The 23320-nt window shown below is 39.5% G+C and overlaps 1 protein-coding gene across 1 annotated transcript in view; it reads right to left on the bottom strand.

Moving 5' to 3' along the window:
• LOC135197856 (activating signal cointegrator 1 complex subunit 2-like) overlaps positions 1-23320 on the bottom strand; it is a 283256-nt gene that overhangs the window by 36718 nt on the left and 223218 nt on the right. Inside the window, exons 15-16 of the mRNA XM_064225038.1 lie at positions 3209-3442; positions 2656-2810 (exon numbers count right to left, since the gene is read on the bottom strand). Coding sequence (XP_064081108.1) covers positions 2656-2810; positions 3209-3442 — 389 coding nt within the window. The remainder of the gene's footprint in view (positions 1-2655; positions 2811-3208; positions 3443-23320) is intronic.

The following is a 23320-nucleotide window of genomic DNA, read 5'->3' as shown; positions in this document are numbered from 1 at the left end:
TTACTGCTATTTATCTGTCCCTGGCCTAACTTTACATTAACCTTAGAACTTACACCTCAAGGGGGAATCTGCTGCTTAACACTGCCTGCTCCGCCGCGGGGGGACGGCCTTTCCTACACTCTGTGCTTGCCGTTCTCCATAACTCCCGGCACCCGTTAGGGCTGGTTCTGGAACAGGCAGGGGAGCTGAAAAAGAACGATTAGTGTAACCTACGCTACTGCTGCTATCTTTATTTCAATTAGCTTTGTCATGAAATAGCAAACAATTTAGGCATTTTCTATCCTCCGATTTTGCCGCTATCTTATATATACTCTTGGTAAGTCCTAAGTGATCTAATGAACTAATCCTTACATTCTATACACCTCTGTACAACATACATTACACTTCCCTACAGCTAGAACAAAAAGAATGTCTGTCATTTGAGGGTACTCATCCTTTGTTGCACTAGCACAGGAACGAAGTATGCCGACATCTCAACCCGCAACTGTTGGAGGCGAGGCTGATGAAGCAGAGATTGAAGTAAGGATTTGTTGGCGAGGCTCGACAATCTCCCGAGGATAACAGAGAAGTTCCAAAAACAATCAAAATACGATCCAAATCGGGGAAAATCGGAAGAGACGTAACCGAAAGGCAAAGATATCAAAACCCAATCAAGGCCTCGGTAAACACTGTGAGGGTCGGGCTACATGACCAAAAGTTCGCTGGGAGCAGGGCCAGGTCCTGCTCACCACGCGAACGAATAACAATTGAGGGGACAAGCCTCTGGTGGCCAGAATTTGCAGCAGCATTGCCAATGGTAACATAGGTAACTCATTTGACTAGATTTTACCTGCAGCGTTGGTAACGCTGACAGTTAAAATTACCCACTTAGTGGGTAAATATGCGAGGATATAGTTCGGGCTGGTCAGTGACCAGGGCTAATTAAGGTGTTCAGGGGATGTATTGCAATAAAAGCTTTTACATTATTCACCATTTCACAAACATTTGATGACCTACAGGCAGGCCCAGGTTATCAGAGATTGGTTATCTAGATTTTGGTTTTATGGGGGTTTACCCTCCGTAGGGTTTACAGTGCCATTGTCTGGTTATCAGTGGCTTAGCCTACCCGCCATGAGACCCTCATAAAGAATATGCATCTTTTCCTTGTATCTTTTAAAAAGTTATGCTTTACTTCACTGTATCCAATATAATACTGTATGTAGTCTCATATTACTAATTTTATTATAAAATAGAAACAAAGCAATTTTGGTTTGGAAAAAGTAGCTGAGGGCAGAGATAAGTTTATTTTGCGGTATTTAACTCAATTCAGAGAGATTTTCTTGCTTCTAGTTAGCATAAATAAATCTCTAGAAACTCTAGAATCTGTTAATTCTTTTATGAAAAAAAACATGCTCCCAATGCTATCTAGTAATGACAAAAAATAACTAAATCTAGTTCACAACCAGATATATTTAGACTTCAAACCCCTTCAAAGTGTTTTGAGGTCTAAATATGTCAAATGTCTGGTTGTGAACTAGATTTAGTTATTTTTTATCAATACTAAATAGCATTGGAAGCATGTTTTTTTTCATAAAAAAAATGACAGATTCGGTTTACTATTTTTGCCCTATTTCATCATAAAACTAGCTTTACGTATACATCTTTTATCAACGCAAAAACAACAGTAAAATGTGTTTTTCCACGCTCCGTACTTTTTATTAAAACACTTTTTTCTCCACTATTATTTACGGTCGAGTTTCATCCATGTTGCTCATGCACGATAATTTATAGTCATTGGCAGTCCTATATTTCCTTGCTGATATTTTCTCCATAGTAAATAAAGGTATACGTATAGTGTAAAAATATATCAGTCCTAATCTACTTAATGTCATTTGTACCATAACTATGGTAATTTTTTACTATAGTATGATGGCTGAAATGCAAGCAAAACAGTGTTGTTATCTGATTCAGTTTGGTTGTTCATTGCAAAACAACTGTTTTTGTTCAGTTGCTTATGACTGTAGCATTTAACCAATGATTATAATGTTATTAATGATAGTTTTATCATTCTCTTTTACTTTTAACTTATTTAACTAGAAGATATGATAAATAAGGAGGAGAAAAAGAGGTTAGGAAGTGCCGCTAAGAAGAGGAAGACAATATCAATGGAGATAAAAATTGATACTGTTACGTGTTCTGAAAAAGGTGACTTTTTTTTCTCTCACTCTCTTGCTCTAGGCCAAAGTTTACCTAAAGTTCATCAAACCTGACATTAAAAATTTGTAGAACTGCCGCGCAGACCATAGTAAAGGATTAGGCAAATGAAATTCTACATTTTTATTAGACTTCTTACATAATAGGGTAAAATACCTGGCAGTGACACTAAGTTGTCACTAACCAGTCTAATGCACCATAAGGTGGATTGCAGTGCCCATAGACTTTTGAATTTCGATTATTGGTGATTTTCGGTTACTGTCAAGCTGGTAACCAAGGACTGCCTGTATATTCAAATTTAGTACATTCTGTAACAGATGATTACTTGACATGCTGACACCCCAATATGTCTACATACGCTAACACTCCAATACGTACACACAAGCTTTTTAAAATATGTTACCAATAAGACTAGTTCTTACTCAAATTCTTTTACACAATGAAAATAAATAAAGTACTTACATTTCCCACCATGATATCCTTTATCTTCATCATCTCCACTCTGGCCTTGACGCCAAGTTTTCCCACTATTTCTACCAGAAGCTGTCGATACTTTTGGCTTTGGTACATAGTGATCATTAGAAGAACCATTTTCTTGCCAGTGAGTCTCCCTTCCCCTGTACAGGTTACAGCATAATGGGTAAAATGTGTAAATCATATTCAATATCCCTATGCATTCTTAACTTTAAATTTGTACATTTATTGGATTTCATACAAAGATTCTTACATGACTAACCGTCTAGAACTTGCTTTACAAAACTACCCATCTAGAACCCTGTGTACAAGACTGCCATTTAGAACGAGTCTCTAAAATTTCTAAATATAATATATAACCTAATTTAAACTTAAAAGCTATTTCCTAAAAGATGTCCAAAAGAAGCATTGGCAGGATTCATTATAAAAAGTTGGGTACAAAATATGTAAGCAAAAACACAACATGAAGTCTAACTGCAATATTTTATCTTTGGCTCTGCTTTTGACCAAGTATTAAATATGTTCCAAAGGAGTAATATACCTTCTGTATCGCTGACCCTCTCTATCTTGTCTTCGTTGTTCTGCCCTTGCTCGTACTTCTTCTGGATTTTCACAAAACTGTAAGTGATTACTTGGTTTTTCTTCAGGCTCCCTTTCTGGTGTTGGAGTTGCTTGTTTGGGCTTAGTTGATTTGCTTGAAGAATTAGTAAAAATCCTTTGAACTCCTCTTTTGTTACCAAGGTTCTTTGGTCTAGCACCAGTGCGGTTGACAGAACTATGGAAAAATTAAGAACATAAGTCACATATATGACAAATTTGTAACTAATTTGTATTTTTCATAACTAACAAACCTGAGGTCTTAACATTAGGATTTACTAGCACCAAGCTGGAAACCAGTAGAATTAAAATTAAACTTGTACGATCCGGGGACTATTGCCATCTATACCAGGTCATGGGCCATGTATACCCAGAATGCCCTCGGCGTCGTGTGACCGACCTGCCAGTTATACTTCTAACCCAGTTAGACTGCAAAAAGCGTGGTTCGAGGTGGGCCTTTAACTGTTAAGACCTCAGGTTTGTTAGTTATGAAAAATACAAATTTGTTACAAATTTGTCATTTGTTCATATACAAAACAAACCTTCAGTCTTAACATTAGCATAGACTTACTTATTGGAGGGAGGTAAGTCTCTAACTGACTGGGAGTTTGCCACCTATATCCATTTCCGAATATTAGGAGTATTCTAAGAGAATGGACTGTAAACCCTTGAACCAAAGATATAAGGAAATCTGTTGATTTCCTTCACTGGGTGCTGGTATCATGCCATGGTTTATAAACTATGGGAAAATAGAGGACCCTCCATTCTCATAAACCACTCTTGTCCCTTGTATCTGGATCTACCATCACCCCTCCCTTCCTTATTACCGAGAGGGGTGTGCTGCTACTTAAAAGTATACTATACTCTAACATAACTTTACAGTATGGCTGACCACCTCACCTGCATCTAGTCCGTTCCAGCTCATGATGGTACTCACCTTCATAATGCCCGTAGGTAAAGGAGCAGAAAGAAAGTAGTAAAGAAAAAAAGACCATTCAACCCATTCATTCTACTTTAATACCTTCATCTTAGACTAGACACAAACTGACCTGCCAGGGGTACTGGATGAGCTATACCACTTGCTGGGCAGCCACCACTGGACCCAAGGAAAAGGTATCCAAGGATCTATGGGCAACGTCTTTTAAATAAAAGGAAGTGAAAGTCGTTTGGCGTTTCCAAGCACCAGCTTTCAGAATTCTTTCCACAGACATATTCTTCTTGAATGCCAAAGAAGCACTCAAGCCTCTAATGTCATGAGCCCTAGCCCTCTCCTGGCTATCTGACCCCCTGTCTTCTGATTGTTTCTCTTAGCCAAAACGATATTGTATTCCTGGACACTTCCTTTTTGTTCTATCCTGTACTTACGAACAACCTCCTGCACCCCGGCCTGAGGTGCCTTGTCCTCCTTAACCCTCTTACGCCGAAGCGGTAAAAAAAAAATTGTCTCCTGTGTGCCGGAGGTGTTTCAGAGTGAGCGCGGAAGCGTAAAAAATATTTTATTCAAAAATTCACAGCGCACTTAGTTTTCAAGATAAAGAGTTCATTTTTGGCTCCTTTTTTTTTCATTGCCTGAAGTTTAGTATGCAACCATCAGAAATGAAAAAAATTATCATCATCATATATAAATAACGCGATATATGATAACGCAAAAATGAAATTTCATATATAATTGTATTCAAATCGCTCTGTGCGCAAAACGGTTAAAGGTAACAAGTTACTTTTTTTTCATTGTAATGTACACTAAATTGCGATCATTTTGGTATAAAACACATTGTAAAACGATAAAAGCAACACAGAGAAAATATTATCACAAAATAATGCATGAATTCGTAACGCGCGGACATAAACAAATATTTTTTTCAAAAATTCACCATAAATCTAAATATTGTCCTAGAGACTTCCAATTTCTTTCAAAATGAAGACAAATGATTGAATATTACTATACTGTAAGAGTATTAGCTTACAATTGCAGTTTTCGACCATATCTGACGAGTTAAAGTTGACCGAATGTCGAATTTTTTTATATATATATTTTTTATATGCAATTATTTCGGAAATAAGAAAAGCTACAACCTTCAAATATTTTTCGTTTTATTCTACATGAAATTGCACACATTTTCATACATAAAACTCTGAAATGCCTAATATGAAATGGAGCAAATATTCCGAGAATGGGATGTATGCATTTCGGAGATTTGTGGCGAAGAATCCGCGCGCGGAGGGAAGGAAAGATTTTTTTTTAAATTCACCATAAATCTAAATATTTTGCTAGAGACTTCAAATTTGTTTCAAGATGAAGATAAATGACTGAATATTAGTAGACTGTAAGAGTTTTAGCTTACAATTGTGTTTTTTGACCATTTCGGTAGAGTCAAAGTTGACCAAACGTGGTTTTTTTTCTATTTATCGTGATTTATATGCAAATATTTCAAAAATGAGAAAAGCTACAACCTTCAATTATTTTTGTTGTATTCTACATGAAATTGCGCACATTTTCATATATAAAACTTTATGTAACGGCTAATTTAAAATGGTGCAAACATTACCACAATCGCATGTATGATTTTTTCGGAAGAGTTACCGCGCAGACGTAAAGAAAATGTTATTTTTTTCATAAATTCACCATAAATCGAAATATTGTGTTAGAGACTTCCAATTTGTTGCAAAATGAAGGTAAATGCTTGAATATTACTAGAATATAAGCATTTTAGCTTACAATTGCGTTTTTCGACCATTTCGGTAGAGTCAAAGTTGACCGAAGGTTGAAATTTTGGCAATTATCGTTATTTATATGAAAATATCTCAAAACTGATAAAAGCTACAATCATGAGTATTTTATTGTTGTATTCTACATAAAAATGCGCACATTTTCATATATAATACTTCATGTAACGGCTAATTTACAATGGTACAAAAATTATGTCAAAGTGATGAAATAATTTCAGAGATGTGTCACAGATACTTTTTAGTGCGGCAAGAAAGAAATTCGCGCTTGCGCGCCTGCGTAACGATTGTAAACAAAACAACACCTTGAGAAATCCGTGAACTCCACCAGCATCCCCCAAGGCGCGTGATTCAAAAGTTTTCGGCTGGTAGGGCCTATAAGTATTTTTTCCTTTCCGCAAATTTAAAAAAAAAAACTTTTGTAAATAGACGTAAAATACGTCCAGTCGGCACACGGGAGACAAAAAATGTCAACATAAAATACGTCCAGTCGGCGTAAGAGGGTTAAGTACTCTCTTGTTACCCTGACGGGACACAGAAGCATCTCGTCTTTGTAATGATCTATAAAATCTGCCAGAGAAGGTATGGAAAAAGTCAAATCTGCAGTCCACTATTGATGGGTTTTCAGTTTTTCCCACGAATTCTGGCACAAACTCGAATGCCATTTACTTCCAACCTCTCGAGTGCTTTACAATATATGACAGGCCATGTAGTTCCCCCACCCTTTTGGTTGAAGCTAGGGCCAATAAGAAGACTGTCTTCAGGGTCAGGCTCCTATCTGTGAACTGCCTTAGTGGTTCGTAGGAGGGTTTTGTCAGACTACTCAGTACCATGGTCAAATCCCAATCTGGGGCTTTCAGTTCCTTTGGTGAACATGACCGCTCAAAGCTCTTCATCAACATGGCCAACTCCCATGAAGAAGAAATGTCACGCCTTTCGTGCGTAAGACCGAGGCTAGAGCAGCCCTGTACCCCTTCACCGCAGACACAGACATATGCTCTTCTGTCCTGAGATATATCAGAAAGCCTGCTAATTGCTGAATAGTGGTACCGAGTGGAGACAAGTTCCCTCTACGGCACCAATCACAGTATGCTGACCATTTTCCTTGGTATACTGCTGCCGATGACTTTCTGATATTTCCTGCCATCTGCGCTGCTGCTTTTTGTGAAAACCCTCTCGCTCGCAAGAGATACTTGAGTCTCCACCCGTGAAGTGATAGGTACCTCTCCATGTGTGGCTGACATAGCAGGTTGTTCCATGGGGGTAACTCTCTCGGCACATCTATCAAGAGTTCCAAGAGGTTCGGAAATCAATCTGCCTTTGGCCATAATGGAGCTACCAGAGTCATTCTGAGGTTCTGAGACCGCATTACCCTGTTCAGAACCTGACGGATTAGACAAAATGGAGGAAATGCGTAGATGTCCAGATTGTCCCATGGGTGTTGTAGCGCATCTTCTGCTACTGCCTCTATGTCCGGGACTACCGAACAATACACTCCCAACTTTTAGTTGTACCTGGTTGCGAATAGGTCTATGATCGGCCTTTCCCACAACATGAGCATTCTGTCCAGTACTTGTTGCTGCAAGGACCACCCCATTCCCAGGATCTGATCCCTGCGGCTCAACTTGTCGGCCACTATGTTTCTTTTTCCCGGAATATATCTGGCCCTGATGTCTACTACGTTCTCTACAGCCCACTGATGAAGTTGAACTGTCATCACATGTAACTGTGGAGACACTAGACCTCCTTGTTTGTTTATGTAAGCTACTACTGTGGTGTTGCCTGACATCAAAACCACTGAATGCCCCTGCACCCTCTCCCGGAATTCCTGTAGTGCTAGAAATGCTACTTTTAGCTCCAGCACGTTTATATGGAGTTTTCTGTCCTCGCCGCTCCATTTTGCTGAAACCATCAGCTCCTCCATATGCGCTCCCCAACCTTCTAGTGACGCATCTGAGAACAGCAGGAGATCCGGGGAGGCTTGATGAAGGGGAACACCCACTGTCAGATTGCTGTCCTTCACCCACCACAGCAAGTCTTTCCTCACTTCTGCCAACAAGGGAATCTGCTTGTACGGGTGATCTACTATTGGTGACCAGAACTCCTTCATCCTCCATTGTAGAGATCAAAGGTGTAACCTCCCTTGTGGTACTAGCTTCTCCAAGGAAGTTAAAACTCCCAGTACTACCTGCCACTGTTTTGCTGGCTGTGTTTGTTTTTCCAGAAAGGCATTCACCACTTGTTTGCATTTCTCTACTCTCTGGTCTGTCAGGAATACTTTGGCTTTTATTGTGTCTATAACCATTCCCAGATACACCAGCCGTTGAGTTGGATCCAACTGCGACTTCTCCCGATTTATCACAATGCCTAAGCTGTGACAAAACCGTAGAAGGGTCGCCCTGTCCCTGAGTAATTTCTCTCTGGACTTTGCTATCACCAGCCAATCGTCTAGATATCTTATTAGCCTGATCCACTGAGCATGCGCCCATGTCGACACGAGAGTGAACACTTGTTCCACAGCCCCTTTTTCTATCATCTTCTTCACTTCCTCTTGCAGAATAAAAGCCTTCTCAGGTTCTTGAGCATAAGCGAGGTGAGGCAATGGCTGTTCTGTCAGGGGTGGGGATACTTCGAACGATATCAAATACCCGACTCTGAGAACCTCCACCACCCACTGCTCTGCTCCCAGTTCCTGCCACACCTTCCAGTGATTTGCCAGGCAACCCCCCACTGGTGTGGCTGAGTGATGAGAGACACCTATCCTATCGTCTTGACCCCCTTCCTCTGTTATTTCTATTGTGAAAGGGCCGATGAGTTAACTTCTTTGGGGAAGAGGGTCTTGTTGCTCTATTAGGGATGTTTTATGCCTCACTGGCTTCTTCCAAGGTATTTGCTGCTGCCTTACCTCCATAGGATTAGTCTGACTGCTAGATGTTTTCCTAACTGCCTGCTGTACCAATCTATCGTTAGTGTCCATCCTTCTTCTATCTATAGCCTCTTCTAGTATGGCCTCTGGCAACAGCAATTGCGACTCTAAGATATTCCCATTCCTCATCGCTAGCAGGGAATCCAAATCAACAGTGCGACTTAGTCTAGCCAAAGCTGCATCCCTCCTCATTAACAGGATATTTGCCCAAACATTGGCACTTAAATTTGTCAAGTACGCAATTGCTTTGGCACCTGATTGTAGTAATCTAATGAACATTGATTTATCCACTGCCTTCCTCGTCACTTCTGAGGATGCAATCTTTGCAACTGCTGTCGACCAAAGATCCAGCCAAGAAGCAGTCTGAAAGACAGAGGAAGCTTTTGCTTTCAACGTAGCAGCCTCTTGGCAAGTCATCGAAGGCCATTCCATTTTCACTTGATCTAAGGTTAATCCAGGCCTTAATCTTACCACATTTGCGTTAATTTGTCTAGACAGTAAAGGAACCGTCGGTGTCGTATAATATTTTCTATGCTTCATCATTGGAGGAGGGATAAACTTAAACAATCTATTTGATCTTAAGGAATTATCCCTTCCCGCAATCCGTGCGTTTACGTGTTGTAAAATGGACTCAGCATGATTTGAACAAGGCAATTCATACGAAACCTTGGTATCCTTTTTCGCACCAAACACCATGTCAATCCCCGGAGGAAGCATACTGGCAGGTGTTTCCGTTCTCTCTGAAAGGTTATTGAATTGACAAATCAAATTAATCACCTTGGCATACGAAGCCAGCAACTCTTGGTTATCTCCTTCCTCCGGTTCTAGCGTACTGTGCTCAGCCACAGGGGACGCTATCTCACTCCTATCCCCTGACAAATGTCCGGGTGCTTTGTGGCCGTCTGTCCCTACGGCCGCGGCTTCTTTGATCTCTGATGATCACCGACGGCTTGATCCTGAACAGTCAGCAGGAGAACGAGACTGCCTCACTCCTTCTCTGCTCACTGATCTAGAGCGAGAATCTCGCCTATACCTCCAAGATGAAGGCTCTCTCAAAACCGAGCTTACTTCCTCTCCATGACGATTAATATTGTCTCCAATGACCGTCGGAGAATTCGGCCTTGATCCTTCATCTAGGCAGACAACGCCTTCCACCAACGTATCAGACAAGGTAGCCAACTCTCTATTTTTCGACCTTTTAATAGGAGCCTTATCATCTTTTCTCCGTATTTTAAACGGTCTTACAGGTGAAACCGGTATCTGTGCTCTATCCTTTGCTACACTTTTCGCCCCCAATGCCAATTTCGACAACAACACTGTAGATTTTCTTTGACTCTTTATAGTCTCTACTGGCAACTCCGCGTCGTCCATTATCCCATCGGCCGACGACTCACTCGCTCGTTCGGACTCTTGTAAACGGCTTCGCCCTCTAGCTTTGAGCTTACCAGCCACTGTCTTCTTGCTGACTGGGATGTGACTGTCCTGGGCCGAAGATGAAGAAGAATTCACTTTTCTCCTCTTGGCCCGAGGATCAGTCACGAAATTCAGTATCCTCCAACGCTTGACTGGTACACACCGTGACGTCATTGAACTTAGCGATGACGCCGAGCTAGAGAAAGAAGACGAAGAAGATGAATCATGCCTTTTCTTTTTGTCTTTCTTATAAATTTTCTTCTCTAGATCCTGTAATTTTTTCATTACAGCGTGTACTAACGAGTCAGAAAGCATATTTGAGTCCAGAGGTAGCGAAGAAGACTGAGAAGCAGTAGGCTGTGACGTCATCGCGTCTGCCATGTCGGTGTGTGACGTCGGTTGTGATGTCACCAATCTTGTAGGGAGAGACTGGGCTGCTGCTGCTGGCATCCCTGCGTTTGCAGCAAAACTACCCCCAACGTTCTGCATCGCCGTAACCAATGAAGTTGTTGGCGTAGCCACGACATTATTTCCCATAAAGTGCAATCCCGGGGGATGAGGAATACTCAGCACTGCCAGATTCTGCTGGAACCGTTGACGTCATATAATGCGACGGCAAACCTTCCAAGGTTGGTACGACTGGAAGGCCTAGCGCCGCCCACGTACCTTTCATCCTGTTCGAGTCGGGAGCAGGCACCTGGAACAAAGATGGCGATGCTCCCCCCCTCCCTGCTGGAAACAACAGAGCGTAAATATTATGCATCAAATTACCCAAAACCCCTTCTGGCGTTTCTGAAAACGAACCACTAGGAGAAACCGAAGGGGTATGGGACAAATCAAAGGCAGGTGGCAAAACATATGGAGCAGGCTGGTGTATTGCCAATACAAAAGAAGCCGGCAACACTTGGTCACCCAAAGGTGGCGTCGACTCCTTTCTTTTGTACTAGCCTTTCTCATAAATCTTCCTCCACTGTTCCACCGACCAACCATGACAAACAGAACAAGGATTAGTAATTGTACATACATTTTCCCTGCACCTACTACACGTTGGACGAGGATCCGTCAACACCAAAGTTAGGAATCTTGAACACGGAAAGCCACTGACTCAAGGGCATTTCCTTTGTCTTGTCTTCGAAACACAAGAAGATCCCGACAGCGATACAAAACACTTCATCTCACCACTTACACACACTTACAGCTCACATCCACACTGAGCACACTCAGATAAAGAGAATAAATAAGAAAAATGAAAGTGAAATGGATAAAAACGGGCAAACTAAAACCGGCTTTAAACAGATAGACAGAGAACACGTCCTATCTTAAAGGAGGTAGAAAGATAACTGGTGGGTTGGTCACACGACGCCGAGGGCATTCTGGGTATACATGCCCCATGACCCGGTATAGATGCCAAGAGTCCCTGGATCGTACAAGTTTAATTTTAATTCTACCGGTTTCCAGCTTGGCGCTAGTAAATCCTAGTGTTAAGACCGAAGGTTTGTTTCATATATGAACAAATGTACATTTAAAACTTCCTTTATTTGTATGGCATTTTTACGTTGCATGGAACCAGTGGTTATTCAGCAACGGGACAAATGCCCTTACGTGACTTTCAAACCACGTTGACAGTGAACTTCTATCAACAGAAATACATCTGACACCTCAATGGAATGCCAGAGAATCGAACTTGCGACCACCGAGGTGACAAGCCAACACCAAACCGACAATGCCACTGGGGCACTTCCTTTGGATTAGAAATTCAACTCCTCTACTAAAATGTAATAGTAAATATTAAATTTGTAACTTTATAAAACATGATACTAGGGCCACAAAGGAAAGTTTTGCATTTCAAAAATTATAAAACATGATACTAGGGCCACATAAAGTTTTACATTTCAAAAATTAAGCTCAAAATTTAGTATAAACCCCATCAATTCACCCATCCCTTACCCTCTTGACAGATTACTCATTGAATTACACTGCTCTTTTAATGATAAAATATCCTGCATTCATCCCTTGTCTTCAATTCATGCTTCCAGGAGAACATGTGTCAAGAGTATCTGAGGTGTGATTGTCTCAATATTTTTTTAATATCTACATACATCACAAAACCTTAGGGCACCAATGGAACTGGAATGGACTCATTTTCCTTTTCGATGGAGATTTTTATTTTCAGGAGACACTGGAGAGGGACCTGTTACCTTTTTACATGGAGTTCATCAGTAAAGTTGATTTTTATCTCTCTGGAACTCTGGCCAAGTTGACTTAATTAACAGTCATATTGCCAGTTCTTTCCCTTCGAGTCAAGTAACTACTCCAGATTTTCAAATTCAAAATCCTAATTCTCAAATGACATCCCTTTGTTCCTTTCCTTGCCTCGTGGCCGCATGCCACCTTTTGGGATCGTCCCAGACAAAGTCTTTATTGAATATCTCATTTAAACACTAGAGTTCCTCCCCAAGTGTGTTAGATAAAACTGAATAACTGTAACTTGAGCACGAAGTCTTTATTTTATTCTGTGTGTAATCTAGGAACTATTAAAGATCTTTGCTGAGTCACGTGCCCATGTATCCTCGCTCGCAAATCCAAGTGCTTCCTTAACGCAAGATAACAATGAGTAATTTTGGAAATCAGTATTGAAGGACATTTGATTTTAGCCAGCTCTCCCCTTGTGAGAGATAAGAGGGGTCCACATGCAGCCCAGTTGCCTTGCCTTTCAACTGTCTTGTAAATAAATGTAAAGTAATTAGCTGGTTTCCATGGCAACCTTTCTAGAGAAAAACTAACCCAAAGCAATCCTTTTAAGGTAAGTTATTCTGCATTTTTCCCTAAAATATTTCCCTTTACGTATTTGGGGTTCTCAAGCCCAAGCCCATATGCCCATACAAGACTCTGTATCAGTTACCCTTGTCTCCTCTACTTTGGACTCCCAGCAGCCCCAGAGGGGATTGTCCTGCCTCTCGAGTGACCAGGCACCATGTTACTTAATGGTTCTGAAGGTTTGATTTCCTTTGGTGCCTCTTGCTTTGTGCCAGTATCTAAGCAATTATCCATAAACTTGCTTTTGACCTTTGTATTTTGGGTCTCTACCTTTGTTCTAGTTTAGTTCCTTATTGGATTACACTTCTGTATTGGAGTGTCTATTATCTCTCTTGAACACCCCACTGATTAGGAGTTTTGAAAGTTGCATGGGAAGGGTGGGCTGGGTGTGTTGTGCTCATGATCTACTTGTTCCTAAGGTTTTATCTTTAATTTTGCCCCTCAGCTGCACTATACCTAATTGTTGGTGTATGTCCTATGCTGACTACATCATCTAATCGCAGAAACAAAAGAGGAACTATAGAGAGAAATCGGGATATGTGGAGATATTCACCAGTGAGTTAAGGAATAAAGGTAACTTGAACAAAGGCTAAATTAATGACAAATGGGATGGATGGCGACCAGCGAGCCATGATTAAGTTAAGCAAAGTAACTGGAAGCTCTACTGTGCATTTATTTACGTATATAAGAGTAAGATAGTAGTAATAACTGCCTGTGAAAAAAACATATTTGTCTTCACATATTTACATTACTAACAACTATTTTCATAAAAACAAAGGATATATGGCATAATTTTTGCTGCCTTGAAGTTGTAAACAGTATGTGGCACATCCCTGGTGGCGGCAGAACGAACTAATGGGGGCTGATTTAAATTCAAGCCGAACCACGGGAGTTTCCGGACCATAAAATGCTGGTTTTAAGAGGTTAAACTGTAATACAGACCATTGATAAAAAAATCAGTCTCAAGGATGAAGGTGGAACAAAATCTGGAAAATTACGAAATCAGAAGTGCTACGGTGGTAACAATTATTGTTATATAAAAGAATGTCCAGGTTAAGATAGTGGGCATGTGGTAAGGATGAGTACAGAGGAGTGATGACGGTTTAGGTGAAACTTGTCACGGGTACAAGGTCAAGATGGATTTAAAGGATTATATTGAGTGAAAAAGTGATGGAAGATTCGGAGAAGGTGGTCTGGCAGAGGACGATGCTTTTGATAGACATAGCTGGAGGAAATGCATCAAGGCAACCAACCACTTGGCTTCAGGATAGCAGTTGGAATGAAGAAGCTTTTAAATCTTGTTTCTGACAGCTATTGATGCATAAGTTGGGGTATACTGAAATCAGGGGATAAGGGTGTGTGGATTCCTTGTTATGTAAGATCCATGATTACTTGTGCTCTCCCCAAGCTCTAGCTGAATCCTTTGTTTACAGTAAAATTCTTTTGCCCTGAGGCCGGCACAGGACCCTTACTACTATGCCTTCTGCTTCATTCTCTGAACTGGCATCTTCATGGATTACACATCACACCAGTCTCTGTTTGAGGGAGTCACTGGGGAGGTCCAAATGGTTTTCTCATCCACGCATGTTCAATCTAGCTCTTTGACACTAATGTTGATGGAAGGACTGCATTGTCTCTCGTCTCATTGTTGATGCTTCTTTTGGGAGAGTGGGCCCATCAACCACAGGGGCCTTTAGGGGTTTGCTCTGAAAGTTCTGCAACATATCTTAGGAGTTTTAGGTTTTCTTATTCCCCTTGGTGAATCTGATACTTTCTAGTTGCCTCTACGGTTGTTCCCTCTGTGCAGTTTCATTTCATACTGAGGCATAGTTCTTAAGAGCCCTGGTAGGGTCCTTTCTTTGGGTGGTGTTTTTCAAGACCCCTATCAACAATAATTCACAGATACTAGTGAAGTATTTCCTTTATCTCATTTGTTTTGGAATTTTTTTGTCATAAGCATGGGTGATCATCTTTTGGTGCATCAAACTGGGTTGTCTGGGCAAAGAAACAAGGGTGGAACATGGTTTTTGATCAGTTGCATATCTTTTCATACTCTCTTGCCTTTGCGACCCATTGTTGAGATGCTACGTCAGAATTATGACCTCCCACTTCTCTGTGGCCTTCTGTGATTAAAATAATACAAGACTAAGTTTCTTTGCTCATGGGTGATCCAGATCCAAGTCTTCAGTTATACCTTCAATCATCCTGCATCTTCCTATTATTAGTTACTTCCTCAGGGTGTGTCATACTCTCAGAGGTCTGCAGAGTCCCATGCCACAAACGAAGAGGCCCTGACTGGTCCTGTTTGCATATTTCTGTCTGTCCAGTTATCTTGGTTCTGTTTTCCAGAGCTAGGCATAGCAGCTTGGGCTGATGCTGCTGTTCAGCTCCAGTCAGGAAACAGCCCAAGTACCTTAGTGTCCCTACCCATTGAAATGTATATAAAGGTTCCAGGTGTTGTCAAGGTTTGGATGATTTGAAAGAAAACTTTATTTCTGTGGCAGTTGCACCTTTTTCAGTCCCGATTACTGATAATAACCTTAGGGAGGGTAGATCTCCTTGGTCGTGGTTGAAGATGTTGCATGGATGGCAGGTCCCTTCCTTCACCATTTACATATTTTCACCCAGAGGAATGGTTAGAACAATGTATGGGGTTTCCCTTTGCCCAGGGTTCACTTCTCTAATTCTTACTTCCTGTTCTCTACAGGAAAAACTACCTGCTCTCACTTTTCTTGTTTACCAGGTTTGGACCTGTCCCTCTGTTCAGGCACTTTCTTGAAGAATAGATTCCTAACATTGAGAGAACTTTTTGTAATTGTTCACCCTCCTACCCCTACATTTACAAGAGGTTCCAGGATCCTTTAAGTAAGTCACTTCTTGACAGTGGCCCTCTTGGTCTTACCACTTTTTTGCTATAATCAGACATCTTCCTCAAGATTGTGTTCCTGTTTACCCACACCCCTTCTGAGTAATACATCATACCTCTTTCAAACAAATCTCTCAACCCCAACTGCTGGTTTCCAGAGGGTATTTCAGCTGGCCCTTGGGCTTGTGGATGACTGGGGGCTCTCAAAATGTGACTCCAGCAGTTAGTGCCCTTCCAGCCATCTTGCTCTCATTCATACTCTCAAGTCACCAGAATCAGACTAGTATTGCAAGACTTTTCTTTTGTATTGGCTTCCAAGTTCCTAGGAAGACCTTCATCCTGTTCAACAGCAATGCCCATGGTTCAAGTGCCATACTTTCTCTCCTGTTTAACATTACCAGAAATTGTGTTTTTTGTTTAGAACCCACAAGCTGGGCAATCATATGAGAACCTTTCTTCTTTAAATTCTTGAGATTGGTGGAGCTGGGCCTGCTTTACATGGAATATGGTTATTATGATTTTATATAAAAAGAAACTTGTTTTACAACCAGTTTTAGTTGATATTCTATTCACTGCTATTTCAATATATGGTAATTTTCAAATGTTTTATACACTGAATAAATAATTAAACGTAAATGTACAACTTGGTACATACTGGACTTTTCACAAATGATATGGAAGTGCTCTAGTGGTGGTTGGGGGTTTTTGTTTCTTATCAATCTCTTTTCTTTTCATTTCTATTTTATTACACGCATTTTCTCTTCTTCAAATACCTATATACTTTGTTTAAATTACTAAGAGTAAATATAGGTTGTACATTGTGAATGATACATGCTCCAGTATTGGCTGTAAGGAGGAGGGGAGGATGGACACCGCAGTACCTGAACAATAATTTTTCATGATGTCTATTTTCTATTCTGTTGGCTTCTATCATTCTTATTTCAATTTCATTTTATAAAATTCTTTTGTCTAAATGATTTCACATTTTGCTTATGTGTAAATGTACAGTGTAGTAAAGTACCATTACAAATGGTATGTGAGCACTCTGGGGTTGTTAGCAGGGTTTCTTGAGTGAGCAATCCTTTCTTCTGTTTCTGTTCAATTTTTTTCTATTAATTTCTAATTCATTTAGTGATTTCTTATCCTTAATTCATTGTTTTTATGTGGCTGGGGACTCTACAATTTATTCCTTATTATTTTTGATTGGCTGACAAGATATCACCATTGCATGCATTTTATAATGCTTTCAGTAAATGATTTACCACATAACTGTTTTGAAGAATCTACCTGTATTCTCTGTTACACAACACCATTCTAGACAATATTATGTAAGTACAAGTAAGACATAGATATTTGTATTTGTGCTAATTTGTCAACAATGAATCTGTGTTGACAACTGCTAATAGAAATAAAAACAATAGGAAAGTTGAATTAGCTGGACATTCATATAGGAGAACATAGGAAAATATAATATTACAGCTTGGAGCTGGTGGAGGAAATCTGATTTGATTTAATTTACCGTATATACTTGTGTATCATGCGACTTTTGAAGCTCTAATTTTGGAGCTAATTTTAAGGGGGTCGCATCTTACATGAGATACAAAATTCGAGTGTGTAATAATCATATATTGGTATCATATGATAAAATACAAACATAATAGATATGTCTTTTCCATGGATATTTTAAAAAGTTTTGTTTTACTTCACTGCATCCAATAATATATGTATTTTTGTAAGTGTTTACATAATAAAAATATGGAATGTTAGTCCATATATATAAAAGATTGCTTGCAGGAATGTGATCAGACTAGAGACGCTAAAGATGACGTATACAATAAGTATGTAGGCTAAGATAACATGCCGTCACCTGTAGTCATTCAATTGTTTATAAACATTAGTCCAAGCTCCCTGCTTGAGACAACTACCCCGACCTATAATTCAAACGGCCTACGTGATCTGTAGCGTGTCTCAATTGAATTGTGTGTTCGTATGTAACTATGTCATCTGATAGTATGTTCATATGTTCGAGCTACTATCTGCTTCCTTCATAACTTGTAACAGAGATGGTAGACAGGCAGAACAGAGTTAGCTATCGTCATTAGAAGACCTGTACCTCTTTACCTAAGCTTTATCATGTAGAGGAATAGGATTAGCCATCATCATTGGCAGAAGCGATCAAGCTATCGTTATTAGAAGACTTGTACAATCATATCTGATCTTCAGCATGTAAAACTTCAGAAGAATACATATATTTTTATATTTCGTGTTTTCTACAAGAACCTCCTCACCATGAGTTTAACACATCGTCATAATAACCAACAAGATAATACCGACTTCGTAAGTGATCTACAAACCCCCAGACACTCCATTGAAGATGGAAGTGCAATACCAACCGACTTAGCGTAAGATTATCGCTAGTCTAACATTACCTCATAGGGCGCCTTATCATACAAGGCACAAGCCCTAATATTGGTGGCCAGCGTACCAGACGAACTCTACAACGTCCTACGAAGAAAAACCAGAATAATAAATCATGTATCATAAGAAGTCAACGACGACGGAAGCAGCAGATTCTTCAAGCAACCTAGTATCATCGTTAGTGAGCGACTTCAGAAAATAATAAGAACTCTTCAACGACGACGAAAGCAACAGATTCTTCAACCAACTTAGTATCATCGTTTAGTGAATAACTTCAAGAAACAAAACCGACGTGTCTTTTTCCTACGGCAACGCAAGCTTCGTCTCTCATTAGAATCATTCAAGAAAACATCGTTAGTGAGCGTTTCCGGCACTTCAAGAAACAAACCGAACGCATCTGCAGCATCGGATCTTTCAAGGGCTCGAATCATCGAAACAACGCGCACGGGGGAAACTGAAGCCAAACCAGGTCATCCGCTAAATAGAGAAGGAGGACCAAGGCCGTGTGTCGTTATCGGAACACCGTGACTTCCCACAAAAGCAAGCTAAGTACAATTTTTTATTCATTTGGAGTAACTTTGAGTGTTTCCTTTGCAGGTCGAATTTCGTTATTCCTGTGGCTGAAGTTACGAGACATTCTTAATCTTACTTTTTTTACAGAAATTATCTACATCATTGAGATTTCGCTACTGCGAGTTTTTTATCTTTGAGTGTCTGTTTCCAGAAGTTCTACTGAAATATCATAATCATATACTATGTTAATTTTATCATTTTGGGTGATTATTAATCCCTTACGTAACAAATCATATTAAACAGTGAATATGCGTTTACGCAGTGGACGTCTGTATTTATACAGATGCATGGATAGGGTCGTTAAGCACCGTAGTGATTAGAAAACACACAAAAAACAAGTGGAACACCCGTACAAATCTATATAAATTAGAGGTAACACTATTTCGGGTCATGACAATAAATGCTCCTTTGCAAGTCCAGATCGCAGTTTTAGCCTTGAGTTTTTTGAGTTATATAAAAAATCGAACCTCAATGACTCAACTTAACTTTAAAAATATGGCTGGATTGCAAGGAATAACATGTCTGTAAAAAAACTTTCATCAGGCTAAATGCGCTGACCAGGATCCCTCACTATTTCAAATTTTAGCAAAGAATGAAGTACAAACAGTTAATATTGAATGCAGTAGTGATAACTTGTCTTATTAGTAATCGCTCAGTTCCTAATAGTTCGTCATTCATTGCTTTATACGTAACCAGCAACATAATGCTAAAAACACACAATACGTTGCCGATGGTAATAAAGAGAAGGATCCTAATTATTACAAAAAGAAATAGAAACAGTAGCCCGTTCAGAATCAAACAAGCAAACTCGGTGACTGTGTCACCTAGTCAAGCGGTCAAGGTTAGTTAAATCTGCCGAGTTTTCAAAGCGAAGCAAATTCCACACAATAAGCGACTCGAGCAGAGTGGGAAAAAGCGATGTTGGTTCATACATGCCAATATCTTTTTGAATTAAAAAGGATTTTTCCTAGGAAACACACGACCGTATAAAGTAATCAGAGCAGGTTTTCGTTTTTTTTAATACGTAAGTTATTATAAGTAGTGGTGGATAAAGCCCAACTGTACGCGCCGTAAAAATTAGAATATCCTGTTTATTCCTTTAGTACACGTAATATCCAGTATTTACGGACTCACCGTCTGTTATTCGAACTTCCCTAATGAGAAGTCCGGATAAGCGAGCGCTTACAGATACCTCTATAGTTATAAAAAACATTGATCTGTATCTAGTGTAATTGTAAGATCCATCTAGGGGTATACAAAATATTATCTTACATCCTGCAAAATAAGGTGTGTTTATCAAAGGAAAATCCTATAAACCTTCAAACATATTAAAATCCGTTTGAACAAAAAGAGACAGTTAATCAAATAATAACTAATATAGAAGAACAAATCATTTGTCTCATAAATCGTAACATTGTTCAAATGACCCAACAGAATTCTCCCACAACCGCAGTCGTAGTTTGCACGCAAGATCTCGAGAAGCATGCACCCTCGAATGTCTTAGTGCGTGTAAAAAGACTTTGCTGGGAAATGAAATTTTAATCCTTCCCGACACTCTGAAATATAACGATTTCCGCGAACAAAGCCCTAGACACGGTTGACACAGCAACAAGTTAAATCTAGTGATCCACAATCGTATACATATCGTGGATACGGAAGTTATAAATATCGCATTTTTATTGTTGCTAATTTTTAATCCCGCCCAACCAGTCGTAGATGAATCTCTCTGATAATCTATCTAAAGTAATATCCGTAAAGTCATTCAAGCAGAGGTGATTCAGCAGAAATTTTTTTTTATCTTCTACCTGAATACCAGGAAGTTTCTCTACTAGCGAGTGATCTCTGGGAGAAAAACGGATGTCATTGAAAACAAAATACGGTCTAAGGACAAACATAAAGCTATATACGTACCTTCGTATAGACTCCCAAAGCAATTTCAAAATAGAGATAAATGACGAAGTTGAAAAATGTTAGTAATAGGAGCCATTAGGAAATCAAATAGCCCATATAATTTTCCCTCAAAGACGTCATGCCATAAAAGATCGGACTTGGCGTATCTGCGTAGATTTCTGTCACTTAAACAAGGAAACGACTCCCGATAGTTTCCAGTGCCATGTACCGACGACATCTTATCTCTGTTAGGTAGAATAAATTTTTCACCAGCTTGGACTTACTTAAATGCTTTTACCAGATACCATTACCTAAGTGATTGTACCTCATACACCGTTTTCAGCACACTCAGGGGACATTATCAATTTTTACGTATGCCTCCAGCTTACGTTGCGCCCCAATTACAATATAGTGTTTGGATATTTTTAGGGGATACCCTACATGCCTATATGGATGATCTTGTAATCTTTTCTAATACCTTAGAAGTACATTCACATAAAGTAGAGCTAGTGCTACAGAGACAAAGACAAATAATCTCAGAGTAAAATATCTAAATGTGAGTTTTTAAAAAACCGAACATGTTTATCTAGGTTTTATGTCTAGTCAAGGTCTTAAAGTGGTCCATGGTAAGGTGTCGGCTATTCATAACTTTCCGGTACCTATTAACGTAAAAGGGGGATACAGCACTTTGGCGCTGTAGTGGGTATTACAATCGTATGTAAATATGTAACTCTTCAATTATGACAGCTCCTTTAACAGATCTTACGAAGAAGAGCGTAGATTGATTATGGTCTAAAAAGCATCAACAGGCGTTCGATATCTTAAAAGCGGAATAATGCAGCTTACCTAACTTAAAAATCCCTGATTTAAATAAGGAATTTTTTTTTTATTGCAACAGACGCCTCAGACCAAGGGGTAAGAGGGATACTACTTCAGCAATATGATAAACAGTTCTTTCCTATAGCTTTTTATTCACGTAAACTAAAGCCCTCTGAAAGTAAATATGCAGTAATAAGCAAGGAAGGGCTAGGTATCTTTAACTCACTAGTACATTTTAAGTTCATAATCTATGGCTATCCTGATAAAGTCCTTACTGAACATGAGTCCTTTACCGAGTTTTTCAAAGGCTTTAATCACAGTCCAAAAGGAACTCGGTGACAAATGATCATTCAGGTCTTTGGAGCCAAGATTAGATATCTACCTGGGAAAGCAAATATCATAGCTGACGCATTATCCCGCAATCCCGCACCATACAGCAAAGAACCATTAATTAGACTAAAAGATATAGAAACATCCGTGCCTATTGTTAAAACCGTATCTAAACAAACAAGAAAATTCCTTAACCCAAGAGATCGCGACCATTGAATATCTGGGTTGGAGCGCAGAACTGTTACAAACTGAACAAAGCAAGTGTCAACAGTGATAAGCAAAACAATAAACACCAAACAATAAACACTTCGAACGGAAACAGAGTCAGCAGCAATAAACATCAAACAATAAACACTTCGAATGGAAACAGGGTCAGCGGCTAAGCAAAAACAATAAACACTTTTGAGCAGAAACCCTAAAGCAAAAGTACATTTAAAGTATGTGTATCAGAATAATGTAATCAAATGTAATATTATATGTAGGTCTGTGACGAGGAAAACCCGAAGAACACAGCAGATGACTAACGACCAGGTAGTAGTAATAATCTTTTTCATACCAATCGTCATAAACTGGTTGCATTCCGTCATCCAGGGTTCCCTACTATGTCATAGAAAGCCAAATCACTATTTTACTGGCCTACAATGCTTACAGATATAAAAAAGCACATAACTAATTGTAACCCGTGTCATGAAAACAAGGGATACACTAAGACACCTGTCAGTTTAGGGGCCTATCCTGTGCCAAATCAATCCTTGAAAGAATATACTTAGAATTATTAACAGAGTTACGAGTCTGACAGAGGGAATAAACACTTCTTAGTGTTAATAGTTCCTTGACACGTTATATAGAAGTAATAGCACTAAAAAACAAACACCGCAATTGAGTGCTAGGAATATTTATGAGTGCTAAATCAGTAAACATGGAATTCAACACATGATAATCTGACTCGGGTGGTGTAAATCAATAATAATCTCCATAACACGTGGTGTGAATTCCTTTCCATTAAGAAAACCAATAATATATTTTATCACCCAGAGTCAATCGGTTTGGTAGAATAACTGATAATTAAATAGGAAGTGTCAATGTCTTACGAGTTACAACTCGTGATATTGGATCCGAACTGGATTATAGCGGTTCTCGCGGTTTTAAATACCTTTATCATTTATATCTTGTATCTATAGAATTGATGCCGCAAGTAGCCTTATACGGTACGCCACTAGAACACTTTTCCACATATTCAAGCCAACCATTAATTTAATCAAATATATATAAAAAAATAT

The sequence above is a fragment of the Macrobrachium nipponense genome, chromosome 21 (genome assembly GCF_015104395.2).
Source record: "Macrobrachium nipponense isolate FS-2020 chromosome 21, ASM1510439v2, whole genome shotgun sequence".
NCBI classification, from domain to species: Eukaryota; Metazoa; Arthropoda; class Malacostraca; order Decapoda; family Palaemonidae; genus Macrobrachium; species Macrobrachium nipponense.
This window is presented reverse-complemented; position numbering and strand designations above follow the sequence as displayed.